The 19,514-nt window shown below is 35.3% G+C and overlaps 1 protein-coding gene across 33 annotated transcripts in view; it reads right to left on the reverse strand.

The window, feature by feature from the left end:
* Window positions 1–1,625: 1,625 nt before the first annotated feature.
* The window catches only part of LOC106877401 (uncharacterized), a 219,860-nt gene continuing 201,971 nt past the window's right edge, over window positions 1,626–19,514 (reverse strand). For all 33 annotated transcript variants that reach the window (XM_089353728.1, XM_089353725.1, XM_089353730.1 and 30 more), the window contains 5 exons: window positions 18,749–18,881; window positions 14,516–14,619; window positions 12,219–12,253; window positions 6,756–6,805; window positions 1,626–2,913 (listed from right to left, as the gene is read on the reverse strand). In XM_089353728.1, coding sequence (XP_089209854.1) covers window positions 6,770–6,805; window positions 12,219–12,253; window positions 14,516–14,619; window positions 18,749–18,881 — 308 coding nt within the window. In that variant the 3' untranslated portion in view covers window positions 1,626–2,913; window positions 6,756–6,769. The remainder of the gene's footprint in view (window positions 2,914–6,755; window positions 6,806–12,218; window positions 12,254–14,515; window positions 14,620–18,748; window positions 18,882–19,514) is intronic.

The following is a 19,514-nucleotide window of genomic DNA, read 5'->3' on the forward strand; positions in this document are numbered from 1 at the left end:
TCGATCAAACGTGGCACCTGGGAAATGCAAACACAAATCCGCCTTGCCTAGTGACGCTGCACCAATAGAGATACTATTTCCTAGGAACTGAACAAGATTGTCGGGGCACAAAGAACTGCGCAAGTCCAGAGACAACTCTTTACTTTCAGTAAACCATCAGTGCCCAATCTTCAGCAGATCGTTCCGAGCATGCATCGGACTAATCGCCACATCCAGACATATCGTGACCCGTCTTCTCCCATGCGATGTCCTTGGTCATCGTCGACAACGTTGGACGAAAGAATGTATGTGTGTAAGGAATGTTCAGGCTAAATTTTAGGATTTTCTGACTTCTTTTTTCAGCAATTGCTTCATGTATTGGTGAGCAGTTGCAGTTGAGGAAAATTTAATCAGTCATGGAGAATTGAAAGCCATTTACAAACCAAGCACGAAATTATCTTCTTTGATTCAGTTTTAAACCTCATATGCGAATTAGGAATTACTTCACGAAGCTGTATTAAATAGGGAAAATGTATCCGTCTAATAAACTCATATTGAGGAAAGAATAAAAGCTTGTTCATTGTACGTCAGCTGCAGCATTGAAAAAATGCCATGAGTGACCACTAATCTCGGCCTTTATAATTAATGAAATAAAGTATAAAACTTTGATCTTTTTCTGTTTATTCTCTTTTTTTTTGTTCGAAAATTTAGACTCTGAAACGCATCTTTTAACTTTCTAGATAAGATGAGCCAGCAGTCTTGCATTTGACTTCAAGCGGAACACGAAGTAAGATAATAAATAAATATGAGAACCTGGAAATTAAATTGTCTTCTTTATGTAATATCAGTTGAGCTAGTTTATGGTTTCACACAGTTAATATTGGTTTCAAATTTTGGTACAAGGCCAGCAAGTTCGGTAAGGGGACTAGTCGATTACATCGACCCCAGTGTTCAACTGGTACTTATTTTATAATCCTCAAGACGGTTGAAAGGAAAAGTAACCTCAGCAGAAGTTACACTCAGAAAGTAAAGACGGACGAAATGCCGTGAAGCGTTTTGCTCGGTGTGCTAAAGATTTTGCCGGTTAATATTTAGTTTTCAATATATTTCAGGAAACCTTCTGAGAGTTAGAGATTGGGCCATAAATTCTGAAAAGGGGTATAATTTTTTTGCTTTTAGCTGTGCTAGATATCTTTAGTCATACAACATCACTTTCATGCATATATCTTTAAGAAATGCATTCTTTAGTTGTTCTCTCGATAATATGACATGGGGGGGGGGGATAATGCTGATTCATCTGGAATAGATTTCATACAATATTTAATAAATCACTCTAGTATTATTAATCTTATGAAAATTGTGAGAATTATTTCTTTTTTCTTTTTTATTTCAAGCTTCCCGTTGTATATAAATAAGCTTTCGTAGTTACAACGTCCATTTTACATCGAATTTGTAGACGAAATTTAGCATGAGTTGCGCGTATTTTACGCTACAACAATGAATATATCAACAACAAAACTGAGCCAACTTTACCTATAAATACTGACGATAGCTTTTATTAGGCATATAACTGTACGACAACTGAGTAATGAAGTGAGTAGTCTGGAAAATAGCTAAAATGTTTAAAGTAAAACACTGAGTCACAATGAAGTATAAAATATATTTAATCAGGCCAGCCTGTATTGAAATCTTACAAAATTTTATATGGATACATAATCAAAATTTAAAAATATATTTCGTAAGATTTTTACTAAAAGTTATTTAACGCATAAGAAAATTATTATAATTTTAAAATTAGTAATACAATGGGTGTTGTAAAATCATGATTTTTAATGTAAGAATATATCTTTGTTTTAACATTCATTCATTTCCCCTGCTTCATATAATAAATGCTAATACAGATATTACAATGTAATAATATTGCAGCTAAAGATGTGGCACTAAATATCTGGTTAATCTTCTGGACTGTTCAATCATTTATTTAAAATAGGATGCCGTGAACTGAACGTTATCTAACAAGAGTAATAAAGAGTGTTATATTTTATTTATTTATCTATAGATTTATTTTTGTTACATAGACTTTTCTCGAGAAATAATAGAACTTATTACGCGTGTGAATCAAAAAGTAATGCAAATAATAATTGCATTACTTTCTAAGTCATATCGTACAAAGAAGTATATTAAAGGGCTGCATGAAAAACACATTTTACAAGTATCTTTGAAATGTTATCTATAACTCTAAATGTTAAGTGAATACTCCTCTTTTTTCAAGTTAAAAATGAGAAATTAACACATTTTCTTTACGAAGATTAACATATTTCATCATATTTCTATTAATAATCTGAGGTGATTTTCTTTAATTATTTATTCTAAAATTAAGAAACTGGTGTGTGCTGAGGATTAAAATAAGTTAAAAATTGATTCAGAACATTAATGCCATATGTCAATCTAGTATATTTACAAATTAATAGTAAGAATTAAATAAATGTGTTTTAATTATATAAAGTCTATCTTTTACTTTGGGAGAAAGTATTGAAATTGTGCAAAACTTTATTATTGTTTGATAAAATTATAGATATAAGTACATACTTAGTTACTGTTTCTTCAGATTTAGCTTGTATATTCACTAATATTTGAAGAGGGAGAAACTTCTAGATTGATAAATTTATTATTGCCACATGTGAAGTAAAGTTATCAATTTTTATAATATTATGCATTTATTCATTTTAGTAATATTTTAAATGCCACCCCACGCTTGCATGGGTTAAATGGTTCAGTTAATATTCGTTTTTGATAAACGAAAATATTTTTATAATTTTGCATTTTAATTATTATATCTAATTTAATTTTAATTTCCGATAAAAAAAAAATCACAAAATAAAAAAAAATTGATTGGTGTAATCTTCAAACTTGGTTATCGTGTCCATTTTCAATCTGAAAAATAAAACAAATGTTGATTATTAGTGAGCCGTATTGTATAATGATAGAATAAATCCTCAAAAAGAGGTCACAAAATCACTAGAAATAGTGATTACCTGTAAAGTTGTACAATACCATCCTAAAAAGGAACCGCACACCGGACAATGGGGGCAGGGTTAAATGGACATGTTAAAAACGCTTTTCTATTTGTGTCTCCACTCTTTTTGTATTTCTATTGTCTGCTTTTACTATAGTCTTCGTTATACATTACGCATCTAGTTTTCCCAGATGTCATTATAAAAGATGATCATCATAGTCCGTCATATGGCCCCTAGTAATATACTAACTAGCATCTTTAACATTTTATTCCAAAGACACCACGGAACTCATAAACTTTCCATGTTTCAATCAGACAGAAAGTCAAATCTATGTTAAATAAAGTAAATTATACACACACAAACAGATAGACAGATACATAGATTGATACACTTATATGTGTGTATGTGTATGTTTGTGTGTATGTGTATATATATACATACATATATATATATATATATATATATATATATATATATATATATATATATATATATGTCATTATTATTATTATTATCATTATTATTATTATTTTACATATCAGAGCCCTCCATCTTAATTGCTCCCATTAATTTTGTGAAAGCAGACAACAACCTGATGTCAAAGGTCTCACAGGGGGCTTCCAGGCTTTCTTTCCACGTATTATTAAACTTTGTACCCCGATGTTAAGTATCTTAGAAGATACTTAACAGCCATGTCCCAATCTCAAAATCCTCTCTGTCCCCAGAAGAGCAATTTTTTTAACATGCTTTACCCTCATATCAATTGAGATTTCTCGAACTTGGTTGCTAGATGTCCGAGTGCACTGACAACTACTGAGATAACTAACTCTTTTCATTGCCCACATTTTTGCAATTTCGTCTTTTCGTAACTTGACACCTTCTGGTTCATATTCGTAACATTTACACGTTCTTCTAAGACCGCACTTCTCAGACAATCTCCAGGGAACAAACTTAGTGACCTCTTCTATTCCTTTTGAGCTAGTTTGCTACATTCACAACATGTAATATTTTTCGCTTACATCAATTATTATTATCATTATTATTATTATTATTATTATTATTATTATTATTATTATTATTATTATTATTATTATTATTTCTCTCTAACAGACTTTGTTGATACTCCTGGAGTCTTGCATGTGTAGCGTGCTTACTACCTGCAGCCTACAGTACCATGCTATCCGTTCTTTTCAGCTAGCTAATACTTTCCTGATTATTCTGGCCGTGCCAAGGAGGCGAACTTTTGTAACAGTTCTACTGGGCACTCTATTCCAATTTCCTTTATATTCCTCGTGATGCCTTCTGATACTGGTCTCAAGGACGCAACAACAATTGGCACTAACTTCACCTTCTTCATTTTCCGTAGCCGAGGATTGTATCTAACTTTTGGCCTTCCATCTTGAATATTCGTGGGTCAAAGGAGCAATCAACATCAACTATGTAGCATATGTGGTCACCTTATCCATCACCATTAGATCCGGTCTGTTAGCTGTAGTACCTGACCTGTTCGGATTGGGAAATCAAATAAGATTTTAATAGGCTCCGGTTCTGCCTCTCTCTGCGCTTTGTGCTCATACCACGTCTTGTCTCTCTCTAGCCCCCACTTTTCGCACAGTAACCATTGTAACACTTTCGCTACTTGGTCGTGTTGCCACAACTTATAGAGCTTTGGGTCAAGTCTAGGGCATTCGTCCGTTATATGGGCAATGGTTTCATCTACTCCACTGCAATTGCGGGACGGCGGAGACACTTGCTTTTTTCTAAGGTTGACTCTCCAGTTCTTGCACTGCCAGTATAGTGCTCTCGGTCTATATCAGTGCTCTCTTGTTTAGGGCTCCTTTCATTAGCCAATCCCACCTATTTTTTCCAGCAACCTCTGTTGTGGCTACAGAGAATTGATTGTGGAGTCCCTTCCTGCGTAATTCTTCTCCCTGTCCCTTTTGTACTTCTTGCTTTGTCTTCCCTTTTTACTCTGCTCTCAATACTCCCTCGTTACTAACTGTCACTAACAAAGTTTCTTTACTTTAGGCTCTCAAATTCGATACGAACGCAATCTTCCACACTTATCAGTCCCCTTCCTCCATTTGCTCTCTTCGTGTATAAGCGATCGGTGTCTGCACATGGATGATGGGCTCCAAACATCGTTAGATTTATTGGCTCCTTGCCCAGCTTCTTTTAGCTCCTCCTCTGTCCACTTCAATATTCCAGTGTCATACGGAAATACCGCGCTTGCGCACGAGTTCATTGCCGAAATCATGTTCTGGCATTCAGCTTTGAAACCTATATCTTCCCCACTCGCCGCAGGTACTCTCTTCTTGTTTTTTTCCTTCACGTCGTGGTGTTTGATTCCATCTGCCTCAAGTATTCCCAGGTAGCTGCACTGAGGTTGAATTGCCTTCACCATTAGGCAACCATATGCCTTCTGTCCTGGCAAGCTTTCTCATCACCATCGTAACACATTTTGAGAGTTCAAAATCCATTTTAATATTTTTGGAGAAAATCCGTACAGACTGGATTACGCTGTCCATTTCTGCCTCAGTTTTTGTGAATAGCTTCAGATCATCCATAAATAGCAAGAAGTTTAGTTTTACCTTACTTCTACCCAGACCACACCCTAAACGTTGTTTTCTGTAGTATTTCTCTCAAAGGAATCATTCCAAGTACGAATATCAGAGAGGACACACTGTCCACCTATAGTTTCCATACCAAAACCCAATTACGAGAAAATGGCCATTGAAAAGGTGATGATAATGGCGGTGCACCAGCAAGACCTGAAAGGTAGGCACACACACACACACACACACACACACACACACACACACACACACACACATACACACACAAAAACAAACACACACACACATATACACACATTCATTCAATATTGAGGGAAAAAGGCATTGTTCTTCTCTTAACTACATTACTAATTTTTTTCTGTGTGTAATAAAATTACCTCAGAAATCGTTTCACAGACCAAGTTGTTACTAAGAGGAAGATGTACTGGGACTGTGGAGAAATGTTATTTTGACCAATCGCTTCAATCTGTCTCAAGACGGATAGTTTAAGAAAAGTCACACAGTCACACAGTATGAAGTAACATTTACTTTTCGTCTATCTGCCTGAAGTAGTGGAAATCCTTTTGTTGCGAGCTTATTCATAAGTTCATTAAGAACGAAAATTGTGATGTTTGAGAAAGTGAATGATATCTAATTTTTTATAGAATTTCAAAATCTTGCATGTATGAAGAATTCTCTTTTCTTTAATTTGAATTACTGTTTTTCATTTTGGAAGAATTATATGCATGCTTTGGTCTGGTCGCGAGTTACTTTAATAATTGACCATGATATAACATATTTTGGGGACTATCAAAACTCGTAACTTTTGTTCTGCTGTTCCAACACTTCCAACGTGTTTCCTGCATAAAATACTGCTAATGTGAGATGATTACCTGGTTATTATTTATACCTTCAATTATATGTGTGCGTGTTTGTATTAATATATGGATATATTTAAATGCATACACTTTTATATATGTATATATATATATATATATATATATATATATATATATATATATATGCAATTACATACATGCGCTCGCACGATCGCACGTGCGTGTGTGTGTTTGTGTGTATGTATGTGTGTGTTTGTGTGTGTGTGTGTGTTCGTGTATGTGTGTGTGTGTATGTGTGTGTGTATGTATGTCTGTGCGTGTGTACATATATATACTACTAATTAAGTTACAATGAGCCTACTTACCGAGTGGAAGGAGTTTACTCTAGTTGGATATTTGGTCTCTGGATTTTGAACTAAAAGTAAACAAAGACATTTATTGACATAAATCGTGAGATTAAGCAGATTCAATAAACTTCGTGCATTCTCATAGTCCATCTATAAATCTATTACAATTTCGGAAATGCAAACTAAATATAATCACACAAATTGTATTCATCTGTAAATGTGTGTGTATGTATGTATGTATGTATGTATGTATGTATGTATGTATGTATGTATGTATATATATATATATATATATATATATATATATATATATATATATATATATATATATATATATATATATACATATATGAATATATATATATATATATATATATATATATATATATATATATATATATATATATATATATATATATATAGGAAAATGAAAAAAAGGCCAGAATGCTGAACTGGAAGCATAATTTAATAAAGATTTTTTCTAACCGGTTTTCATTGCGAAGAAGCAAATTATCAAGAAGAAGGAGAATGAAAATGTTTTTTTACAAAGAAGTACAAAATGAAGAAAATAATATATAAAAAATATAAAAAATAAAAAAATATAAAAAATAAATATACCCATACATTATATTGTCTTTGAGCTTTTGTAGTTCAATAGTAGTTCATGTATAAATTGGTAGGAAAAATAAGGATGCATGAGAGTTGAGAGTTTTGTTAGGTTTAAAAAAAGGGTTAAAAGTTTGTGTTAAGCAGGAAATGTGGTGTCAAAACAGGAAGTGTGTGTAAGGGGAGACAAGTGTTTTTAGTTGGAGTTATGAACTCTTTTTTTCCAAACAGGAAGTTTGTGTCTGTTCATAGAGGAATAAGGTCACTGAGGGGTGTGTGTGTTAAGAAATGGTTGGAATTTCTCTATGAAAAGATTCTCCTTGTTGATTCTTTCTTGTGTGGAGATTCTGTCTTTACATTGATAGAAAGGGAATATAATGAATTTAGGGTTTTTTGTTTCTGGCGCAAGAGTCTATGTGGCCACTGAGTGGAATTTGGCGGTATTGAGGGAGGTTTATTTGTTCCTTATGGACAGCTACTCTTCTACGTAATGGGAGGCTCGTTTGTCCGATATAGAAGTTTTGGCAACCTGCGCAAGTAAGGACATAAATGAGGTTACCCGAGGAACAAGAGAAATTGGTTTTAATTTTAAACTTTGTTCCTCGTTTGAAGGTAAATTCAGAGCCTTCAAGTAGGTAGGGGCAGGTGCCACAATTAGGGCGTGCACGGACAAAAGCCTTACTATCAAAGAAGCTGACAAAGGTAGTACTGTAGTCCTAATGAACACAGATTTTTAGAAACACCTAGCACTCTCCTTACTAAACGATAACTCCTTCTATGAAACTATCACCAACTATAAACAACAAAAAACTCTCAAAAACCTCACCACCCTTATACTCCAGCAAGGTCAAGGACTCACGGACAAAGAAAAAGATTACATCACTAATTTCAAATGCAAGCCCAGTCTCTTCTATGGCCTCCCTAAAATCCATAAGAACAAATCCATCACCGAAGCTTGCAAACTCTCATCTGAAATCTACACCAACATCATGGCACCGGAGTATTTAAAACTAAGACCCATTATAGCAGGCACCTCCTGCGAAACACATCGCTTAAGCAATTTCTTGGACATTCTTTTGAAACCTTTCCTAAGCCACATCAAAAGTTTCATCAGAGATGATCTTGACATGCTCAATCACCTCCCGAAAACAACAAACGAGGAGTCACTCTTGGTTTCTTTTGACGTGGTCAACCTTTATACAAATATCCCTCATGAATATGCGATTGAGGCAATTAAATTCTGGCTGCACAAACACCCAGAAACATTTCCTAATCGCATCAACACAACTTTCATCATAGAATCACTTAAGTTCATTCTGACCAACAATTACTTCCTGTTTGCAGACACATACTTTCGCCAAAAATGTAGTATCGCAATGGGTACTAAAGCTGCACCAGTCCTTGCGAACCTCATAATGGTTTTTTTTTAATTAACACTAAATGAAACCTCACGCCATAAATTTGGACACCTTTTCCACATCTTTTTAATGGATAACTGGAAAAGATATTTGGATGATTGTTTCATCATATGGAATGAACCCTATGAAAAACTTCTAGAATTCAAATCCATTCTTAATAGCATACATCCCAACATTCAATTCACTATGGAATTCAGCAAACATCATCTCCCTTTTCTTGATCTCTTAATTATAAAAACACCTAATAACCAAATCACAACCGACATCTACCACAAACCTACAGACTCACAACAATACCTCCTTTTTAGCTCATGCCACCCAAAACACACCAAGATAAATATCCCCTTTAATTTAGCTAAAAGAATTTGCACCATTGTTTCTGACCCAACCACTCGAGAAATACGCTTACAAGATCTCAAAAAAACACTGTTACAACGCCAATATCCCTCCACACTCATAGATCTTGGAATAAAACGTGCCAAGGAACTTGACAAAAACACACTAAAAACCAACCAACATAATAACACACCCAACCCCAAAATACTTCCATACATCTCAACCTATAACCCCAATAACATCGAAGCATTCACCACAATTAAACAAAACCTCCCCTTACTCACCACAGACCCGAAAATGAACAATATCATTAATACACACAAAGTCCTTAAATGCAAAAGGCAACACAAATCTTTGAAAACATTATTAACCAATTCCAAACTACATACACCTCTTCCACCCCCATCAGTTAAAAAATGTGCACGCCCTAATTGTGGCACCTGCCCCTACCTACTTGAAGGCTCTGAATTTACCTTCAAACGAGGAACAAAGTTTAAAATTAAAACCAATTTCTCTTGTTCCTCGGGTAACCTCATTTATGTCCTTACTTGCGCAGGTTGCCAAAACTTCTATATCGGACAAACGAGCCTCCCATTACGTAGAAGAGTAGCTGTCCATAAGGAACAAATAAACCTCCCTCAATACCGCCAAATTCCACTCAGTGGCCACATAGACTCTTGCGCCAGAAACAAAAAACCCTAAATTCATTATATTCCCTTTCTATCAATGTAAAGACAGAATCTCCACACAAGAAAGAATCAACAAGGAGAATCTTTTCATAGAGAAATTCCAACCATTTCTTAACACACACACCCCTCAGTGACCTTATTCCTCTATGAACAGACACAAACTTCCTGTTTGGAAAAAAAGAGTTCATAACTCCAACTAAAAACACTTGTCTCCCCTTACACACACTTCCTGTTTTGACACCACATTTCCTTTTTAGCACAAACTTTTAACCCTTTTTTTAAACCTAACAAAACTCTCAACCCTCATGCATCCTTATTTTTCCTACCAATTTATACATGAACTACTATTGAACTACAAAAGCTCAAAGACAATATAATGTATGGGTATATTTATTTTTTTATATTTTTTAATATTTTTTTATATATTATTGTTTTATATATTATTTTCTTCATTTTGTACTTCTATGTAAAAAAACATTTTCATTCTCCTTCTTCTTGATAATTTGCTTCTTCGCAATGAAAACCGGTTAGAAAAAATCTTTATTAAATTATGCTTCCAGTTCAGCATTCTGGCTTTTTTTCATTTTCCTATTATTTCTCCACGTGCGGTTAACACAACCCCACTATTTACTGACTTATATATATATATATATATATATATATATATATATATATATATATATATATATATATATATATATATATATATATATATATATATACATACACATACACACACACACACACACACACACACACACACACACACACACACACACACACATATTCGAGTAGCATTTGTACGCTTGCCATTTATACCATTTGAAACACAATTTACGATTCAGTCTTCGTCTAGTGTAAGTGAGACTGTTGCCTATGATCCCTCTCAAGGCAAGCAAGCTGATTGAATGGCTCTACTCATATATATATATATATATATATATATATATATATATATATATATATATATATATATATATATATATATATATATATATATATATATATATAAATATATATATATATATATATATATATATATACATTTATATGCATATACATATAAACATCTATATACGAATATATATATATGTATGTATATGTATAGATAGAGAGATACATACATACATACATACATACTAGATTTGATCAATAAGTGTCCGGACTGTTGCCATAGTAGCGATGCCAAAGTACGCACAATGAAGCCACTTGGCAAGATTGATCATGAAAACTGCTTGGCATGCGCACTAAGTTTTAACGTTCTAGGTCGCTTCTGTTATTTACAGCAATGCTTGGAAGGAAGGTATATAGCGTGTGATTGATCGCATTGACTATGACAGACAGAGGACGTTGTCATGGCGATACCCGCTCGGAGGGCTGCGCAAATTTGCAGAAAGTGTATGGAGAGGAGTGTATGAGCCACATTAGACGAGTGGTTCAAACGTTTCCAAGACCGCCGAAAAAATGTCCATATTGACGAACGTTCTCGGAGACGCGCAACAAGCAGAACTGAAAAAAACATCGTAAGATGTGCGTGCATCAATGAGTGGAAATCGTAGAATCACCATTTTTCAGTGATCATAGGAAGTGCAAATTAGTTACGATTCAGTTCAGTCGATTATCACTGAAGGTTTGGGTATGAGACGCATGTCTGCCAAGTTTGTGCCAAAACTGCATTCAGCTGACCCAAAAGACACTCGGGTTTCAGTTGCACAAGATCTCCTTGATTGTGTCGAGAACGATGAAAGCGTTTTGAAAACTTCGCGTAAGCCACTGAACAGGTATCACGAAGCTTTTCGCAAAATTTGATGCAGATTCTCTCTCTATATATACACATACACTCTCGCATCTATGCGTATACATGCATATATATATATATATATATATACATATATATATATATATATATACATATATATATATATATATATATATATATATATATATATATATATATATATATATATATATATGTGTGTGTGTGTGTGTGTGTATATATATATATATATATATATATATATATATATATATATATATATATACATATATGTATATATATATAATATATATATGTATATATATACATTATATATATGTATATATGTATGTATGTATGTATGTATATATATATGTATATATGTATATATATGTATATATAAATATATCTACGTGTTTGTGTGTGGAAATAAACATATATATATATATGTGTGTGTGTTTGGTGTCATACATATATATGTGTTATGCGTATATATGCGTTTGGTGGCATATGTGTGAGTGTATTCCTCGCACATCCAAGCTGACGCAACAGAAATTTTCATGTATTATTGTGAAATTTACGTTTCTTAAAGAAATATTTTAAATTTTGAAGGTTCACAGTTCTATTCTTTGCAGTCTATCGATTACAAAATGTAAAGAATGACAAAATTACTCACTTGGTCTTCACTTTCGAGGACATAGTCAAAATACGCTGCAAAGAGATATAAAATATTAAGCAATAAACTTAAGTGATAGGAGTTAAGAAAAACGGATATAAGAGATTGATACATTTATTAATTGATAAAGTGTACAATTCTGTTGCGAGCAAAATGTATTTGAAGGCCATAAGAACACACACTTGCAGACGCGTATACACATAGTCGCACACTCACCAACACCCATACATTCACACACACTCGCGCACATACACGCCCATTCACACATGCATCCGCACACACACACACACTCCCACACACATACACACATGCACACATATATAAACACACCCATATATTCACACTTATATATCTATCCAGCTATATGTCTACATTTATTTTCCCTTCTGTATTTCCATCTATCTATGTATCTATCTGCCTATGTATATATGGAGAGCAACCACAGGCATGATCTTCTCACTGCAACAGCTATAGGAAGAAGCAGCGGCGCAACACTGGTCACTTTTCATGGTGTTTGTGGACTTTTTCCAGGCATTTGAACTAACAAATACCTTTTGAAAGTGCTAGAGACTTATGGATGTCCCGAAAAGCTTGTTCACATTATCAAGGAGTTCCATGCAGTAATAAAAGGGCCAGTCTTATTTGATGGAGTACTTAGTTAAGCGTTTACGGTCAACCATGGTGTGAAGCAGAGCTTTATGCCTGCCCTTTCGCTCGTCGCACTTTAACTCTCAGTTGTGCTAGACACCGTGAAGGCTGGTCTATTTGCAGAAGGGGATCGTTATCCACCCCAGAAGAGATGCGAAGCTAGTCTTCGTGCCTTCACCGATATCTGGGAGATTTGAGTTAGGGCGTTGCTACACGCAAATGACTCAGCTTTCGTGGTCAGCAGCATTGAAGACATGCGATATATTGTGGACGGTTTTCTTCATTAGAAAACATGTTTGGTCTCAAGAAGAACACTTCAAAACATTGAGCTGCTCTATCAGAGCCGATCAGAATGTATTGATAGCTCGAGAGGTCGCGAGCCAGTGTCAGTATAACTGAAGCCTTAAAGTAAACAGATACCTTTACTTATACGATCTAGCAAACTGAACGAAGGACTTTTCTTTCCAAAGTTTCTCAAGAGTTTTTCTTTCCCAAGATTATAAACTGTTCAATCAATTTCTCGGTGTCCCAAAATGTTTTTAATTTTTTTCTAAGTGTGACTTGGTGAAATATTGTATTCACAAAATGTCATTCATTTCTATCTACGAACGAGAAAATGGTGGAACCTCCATGTACACATGATATCCTAGAAATAGTATTAAAATTTGCATCGCATCATGTGCTGTCATATAAAAAGGGAAAGGACATTGAATATTTTGAATTTTTAGTTCTATCTACAGAATGCATGCAGAAGAAAAATGAAGGCATAACCTGGAATGGCTTTGGTCAAATATTACTCCTTGATCGAAAATAACCATAAAATAAACATTATAGTTGCAGGAATTGATGAGTTGTTAAGAAGCTCGTTTTGAAACCACATAGATTCAAGTTCTATCCCACAGCGTGGCACCTTTCGTGTTTTTTATAGAATAACCCCAGAATGGCCAATGCTGTATGAATGAATTTGGTAGATGGAACGACTGGAAGCCCGCCGTACATATATGTGTGTGCGTGTATGCATCTTTGTGTCGGTAATTGTTCACTCCCCAGTCTTGGTAACCGGTTCTGATTTGTTTATGTCCCACTAACTTAGGAGCTCAGCAAAAAGTAAGACGAAATATGTACCAGACTGAAAAATAAGTGCGGGGGCCAATCAGTTGGAGTAAAACTCTTCAAGATGGTACCCCCACTATGGCCGCAGCCTAATGACCGAAACAAGTAAGCGATAAAAATTCCAACAACAAACAATTTCATGAATCAGGCATTTAATTGGCGTTATCATCCGACCAGCTAGAGACGGTGGCAACATCAATGCTATATTACGTTACATAAAAAGATATACATTAGACAAAATGTTTGAAGGTATTTTATGCCAGAAAAGTAAACGAGGGATGGAAACTTTGTGACTATAAGTCTACTTGACCTCGATATTTCACTGTTACTTATTTTAAAGACTCTGAAATTATAAAAAGATAAACTCGACCTGGTCAAAATATGAACTCAGAATGTGGAAAAACTGCTGTCAAGCATTTTGTTCGGTGTGCTAACGAATCTGTCAGCACACAGTCTTGGAAAAGAATTTAATAAAGTCATCAAAACTGGGAAACATATTGCAATAAGGATATTTATTTGCGGGAAAATAGACTTACATTTCTGTTGAGGTCCCTCGTGCCAATCGAAATCTTTGTTTATGCCGATATTCTCCTTCTTCCAGCCTGGGGCGTTATCCATATAAGTGTTATCTACTTGTAAACTGTGAAATACAAAATATTGATTAACGTAAATACATTTAAATATTAAATCTCCATCAGGGAATATTACACACACACACACACACACACACACACACACACACACACACACACACACATTTATAGTCAAGGCACGTGGCTTAGTGGTTAGGGTATTCGGCTCGTGATTGTAGGGTCGCAAGTTCGATTCCCGGCGGCGCGTTGTGTCCTTGAACAAGATACTTTATTTTATGTGGGAGAATATACAAATAATAACAACAGACGAGGACAGGTGGTGTAAATAACAAAAGGATGTATTAGTATGACGCTCGGGAATACGGAAAGTCTTTGACGTTTCGAGCTACGCTCTTCAACAGAAAGAATACGGAGACAAGGAGAAAAACACGGAGGAAAAAAATTGAATAGTGTTCAGTCAACGGTCAAGGTGCTCTAGTCTACTCAGCTGGCAAAAATGGGTAGTACTCGTATTTCAATGGGCCAACCTTGCCACACTGTGTCCTACTGAATCTCCCTGAGAAGTATATGAAGGGATACGCGTGTTTGTGGAGTACTCAGTCACTTGCACGTCAATCTCACGAGTAAGTTGTTCCGTTGATCGTATCTATTGGAACCCTCGTCGTTGTAAGCGACGGAGTGCAAGTATATATATATATATATATATATATATATATATATATATGTGTGTGTGTGTGTGTATGTGTGTGTGTGTGTGTGCGTGCGTGCGTGCGTGCGTGTGTGCGTGCGTATGTGTGTGTGTGTGTGTGTGTGTGTGTGTGCGTGTGTGTAAGTAGTTGTAGGGATTAATAAACCAAAACAGATAGCTAGTATGGACTCAGTGTGTAAGTAAACTTGGTTGACTACATCAAACTACCAGAAAGCAATCGATCCTATGAAGATTAACATCCAGGGTAATTGCCCCGAAAGATCGCTTCGAAGAATTCCAAGTAATACAGACTACATAACAACGTTTGGAGAATATTACATATTTACTAAACGCTTACATCATATTAGACAAATGATTGTTTCAATTGTGTATTTCTAAAAAGAAAGTGAAGTTCCTTCCCGAGGGTCGGTTTCCTGGTTTCCATGCTGTATATATCTTCCACTGGACGGAATACCGGGTCGTCGCAAAATTATATTTACCAGTTGAATGGACTGGAGCAACGTGAAATGAAGTGTTGTATTCAAGAACACAACGCCCTTTCCAGGAATCGAAACCATTGTTTTACGCTCATGAATCCAACACTCTAGCCATTAATCCAGGCATCTCCACTCAAGCATTTAAACATATAGAAAAAAAGTATAACATACAAATCGATTCATATTCGTTCGATTGTAACATTCCATGCATGCGAAATCTATACGAACACAATTATATAAAGATAACCCATAACAGTTTGAATTCCAAGCGAACTGATATAAAGATTACAATACATGATCACAGACAAAAGAGCATTAAGAAGACATATTATATACTCTTTTCTACTCTAGTCACAAAGCCCGAAATTTTGCGGGAGAGGGTCAGTCGATTAGATCGACCCCGAAAGAATGAAAAGCAAAGTCGACCTCGGTGAAATTTGAACTCAGAACGTAAAGACGTAAAGACGGACGAAATACGGTTCAGAATTTTGCCCGACGGGCTAACGTTTCTTATTTCTTTATTGCCCACAACGGGCTAAACATAGACGGGACAAACAAAGACAGCGAAAGGGATTAAGTCGATTACATCGACCCCAGTGCGTAACTGGAACTTAATTTATCGACCCCGAAAGGATGAAATGCAAAGTCGACCTCGGCGGAATTTGAACTTAGAACGTAACGGCAGACGAAATACCGCTAAGCATTTCGCTCGGTGCGCTAACGTTTCTGACAGCTCGCCACCTTAGACATATTATATACTAAGAAAAAGCCAGTTTAGTATTTAAACTGACGATGGCATAGTGTTTCCATATTTATATTTTATTCTTTAGCTATTAGATGTCATAATTTATATACGAGGGGCTACCTGAAAGAAACCGGAATTTTGCAGTATTATCTCATTGAATTAGTTTTACATGTTTATATTTTCACCACTTTCATAGTATTTGCCATTTCAAGCCATGCTACGGTCCAGACGCTTTTTGCACTGTTCGAGCCAGACGTGGGACTCTTGCAAAGTGATGCCTTTTAACGCCTCCATCGTTTTTCTTATACACCTCTTCTTCATCTGCAAACGTCTTACTTTAAAGACTTATTTTCATTTGGTGGAACAGAAAAATGTCTCATGGAGCAAGATTGGGTGGATAGGGAGGGAGGGTGGGTAAGCTGGGTTATGTAAGTTTTGGTCAAAAACTGCCACATGCGCAAGGAGTTGTGTGCAGGTGCATTGTGGTGATGACACCAATACGTTCCACTCTGCCACTGGTCAGAATGTCTTCGTCTCGCTGTGTCTTGCAAACGCTTCAGAACTGCCAAGTAAACTGTCTGGTTAACAGTTTCACCGGGGGGAACAAATTCTGTGTGGACAATTCCTTTCACATCGATGAAACAAATCAGCATTGTCTTGACATTGGTCTTCATCTGATACACTTTTTAAGGGTGTGGTGACATCGACAGCTTTCATTGACTTGATTGCTGCTTCGTTTCCAGATCGTAACTGTAGCACCAGCTTTCGTCACCAGTAATAACCTTTGATAAACGGTTTGGATTAACTTCCAACTGTTCTTTCAGTTAATGACACGCATTCAGTCGTGACTGCTTTTGATCTTCCGTGTGCAAAAGGGGCACAAATTTTACTGCAATTTTTTTAATTCGCAATTCCTCGCTTAAATCGTGATCTTGTTCATTCAAATCTTCGTCCGATGAAGACACATCTCATGAGTTTATGTTGAACATGATGAAGAAAAATTTTTTTCAAAGAAGGGAAACATTTCCCCCAATGGGGAAACCGTTAACAAATCTGCCAAAAGGCAGAGAAATAGAGTGTATTTCAAAACAAACAGAATGAAAGTTCAACAAATCGGTAATAAATCGAACAGAAATCGGAATAATTACCAAAAGACGTCCAAACCAACCGATCAATTTCAGATGATAGTAACAACGGCGAAAAAGAGTCGACGTTAATCTATTGATGCATTTGAGCAAGTCTATGTCTGTATTATCAGACAATTGCAAAAAATTTGTCTGAAGAAATTCAAAACCGTGCAAGATTCCAGTACACATACTTCAATGTTCAAGACATTGTTTAACTTTTACTCAACCGATATATATATATATATATATTTATTTATTTTGGGATATAACTAAAATTACAACAAACCAAAGGAAATCAGATAGAATCCGCTTTTCATCAAACCATGAAATATAAAATGACTTCTATTCAGTTATTGCAGCCGCTACATGAGCTATTATAACATCTTAAAACGATAAGTGGTTCTTTTGCTTAAATTAGGAATTATAGTAAACATGATCGCTGGATTGTCAACACTAGCATCCTATATAGGGTATTGACAGGTATAAGCGGCAATATTCGCAAGGAAATCCTGGACATCAGTGAAAGCCAAACTAGACATGTGAGTCAAGTTCGACGCCACTTGTTTGACTGATAAATGTCCTAACTGCGCTGTCAGAAAAGTTATTATATCAGCCTCTGTATATATTGAAAAATAGTGATTAAAAAATCACTGCTGTCGCAAATCACTGGCAACGAGGAATATATTAATTCAAAGTAATACTCTTATTTAACGTGGATATACAGTAGATTACTACTCAATTACAGTATTCATCTCGGGAGTGCATACCACTGATTAAAAGCACAGAAATGTTTTAGTAGCAGACGAAAAGCGCCCTCAAGTGGCAGTGAAATTGCTAAGTGAAGATTTCTGCGTCATTGCGTGCCATATGTGTTAAGTATCGATTATTAACCGCATGCTTAGGCAAATTGAGATTCTACTGATATAGAAAAACAGTGAGCAATAAATTACAGGTACTGCAAAAGCGTGGCTGACATTTTTAATTTGTTATTACCGACAGAAGCATTACTAGTTCAAGACATACTGTATAGCTAGCATGACATTAACGTTAAATAAGATTTCATTGTTTACACATATTTTCTAACATAGAGGAAAGACAAAGAAGTATTGGTCATCTTACATATCTGATGTGTTCAGAAGACATTCAGTATTTTTCTTTTTCCATTTAAACCAAATGCAAAGCAGAATTATGACCAGTAAAATAACTGCTGCAGAAATTCCAATGCCAAGACCGAGAATTAAATCTGTAGAATCTGCATGGAAAAACGAGGAAAGAATATTGTATTAACTTTTTAGTTTCTTCATTTCAGTTAATTAAATTTATTTAAGTTATACAGGTATAAAAAAAAATAAAGACATTCCTTTCCGGAACATTGGCAATATGTGTGAAATCAAGTTTAGTGACAGTTAAATTATCGGTTTGTCAGGAACATGTAAAGCGTACAGAGTTGTTAGAAATCGTGAAAGATTGCGTATGGAGTACCGACTTGTTCATTGGAAGTTTATGCTTCTACATTTTTTTTTCGATATACAGTCTCAATGAATAGACATTTGTGACTCACATAGCCTTCAGAACTATGTTGTCGCAATGAATATACGTTTGTGACTCATATACTGTTGATATGTAGCTTGTAGATTTTTCAGAAATCATATTCGCTCCTGTTGGAGCAAGACATCTAACCTCTTACTTAGTAGACTGGCTCTCACAATGCACCAGACTTTGTTCCATTTTTGACTATTCCATTTTGATTATTGTCAGACCACTTCGTAAATCTATGGTCTGTGGACATGTGTAGACTGTGTGAGACTTAGGTGAGAAGTATTGTATATAAAGTTCCTTTGACTAAATTGGCAGGCATAATTCCGAACATTACGCTTAGCTAATA

Source organism: Octopus bimaculoides, chromosome 6, assembly GCF_046866305.1.
Source record: "Octopus bimaculoides isolate indiv1 chromosome 6, ASM4686630v1, whole genome shotgun sequence".
In the NCBI taxonomy this organism is placed as follows: domain Eukaryota; kingdom Metazoa; phylum Mollusca; class Cephalopoda; order Octopoda; family Octopodidae; genus Octopus; species Octopus bimaculoides.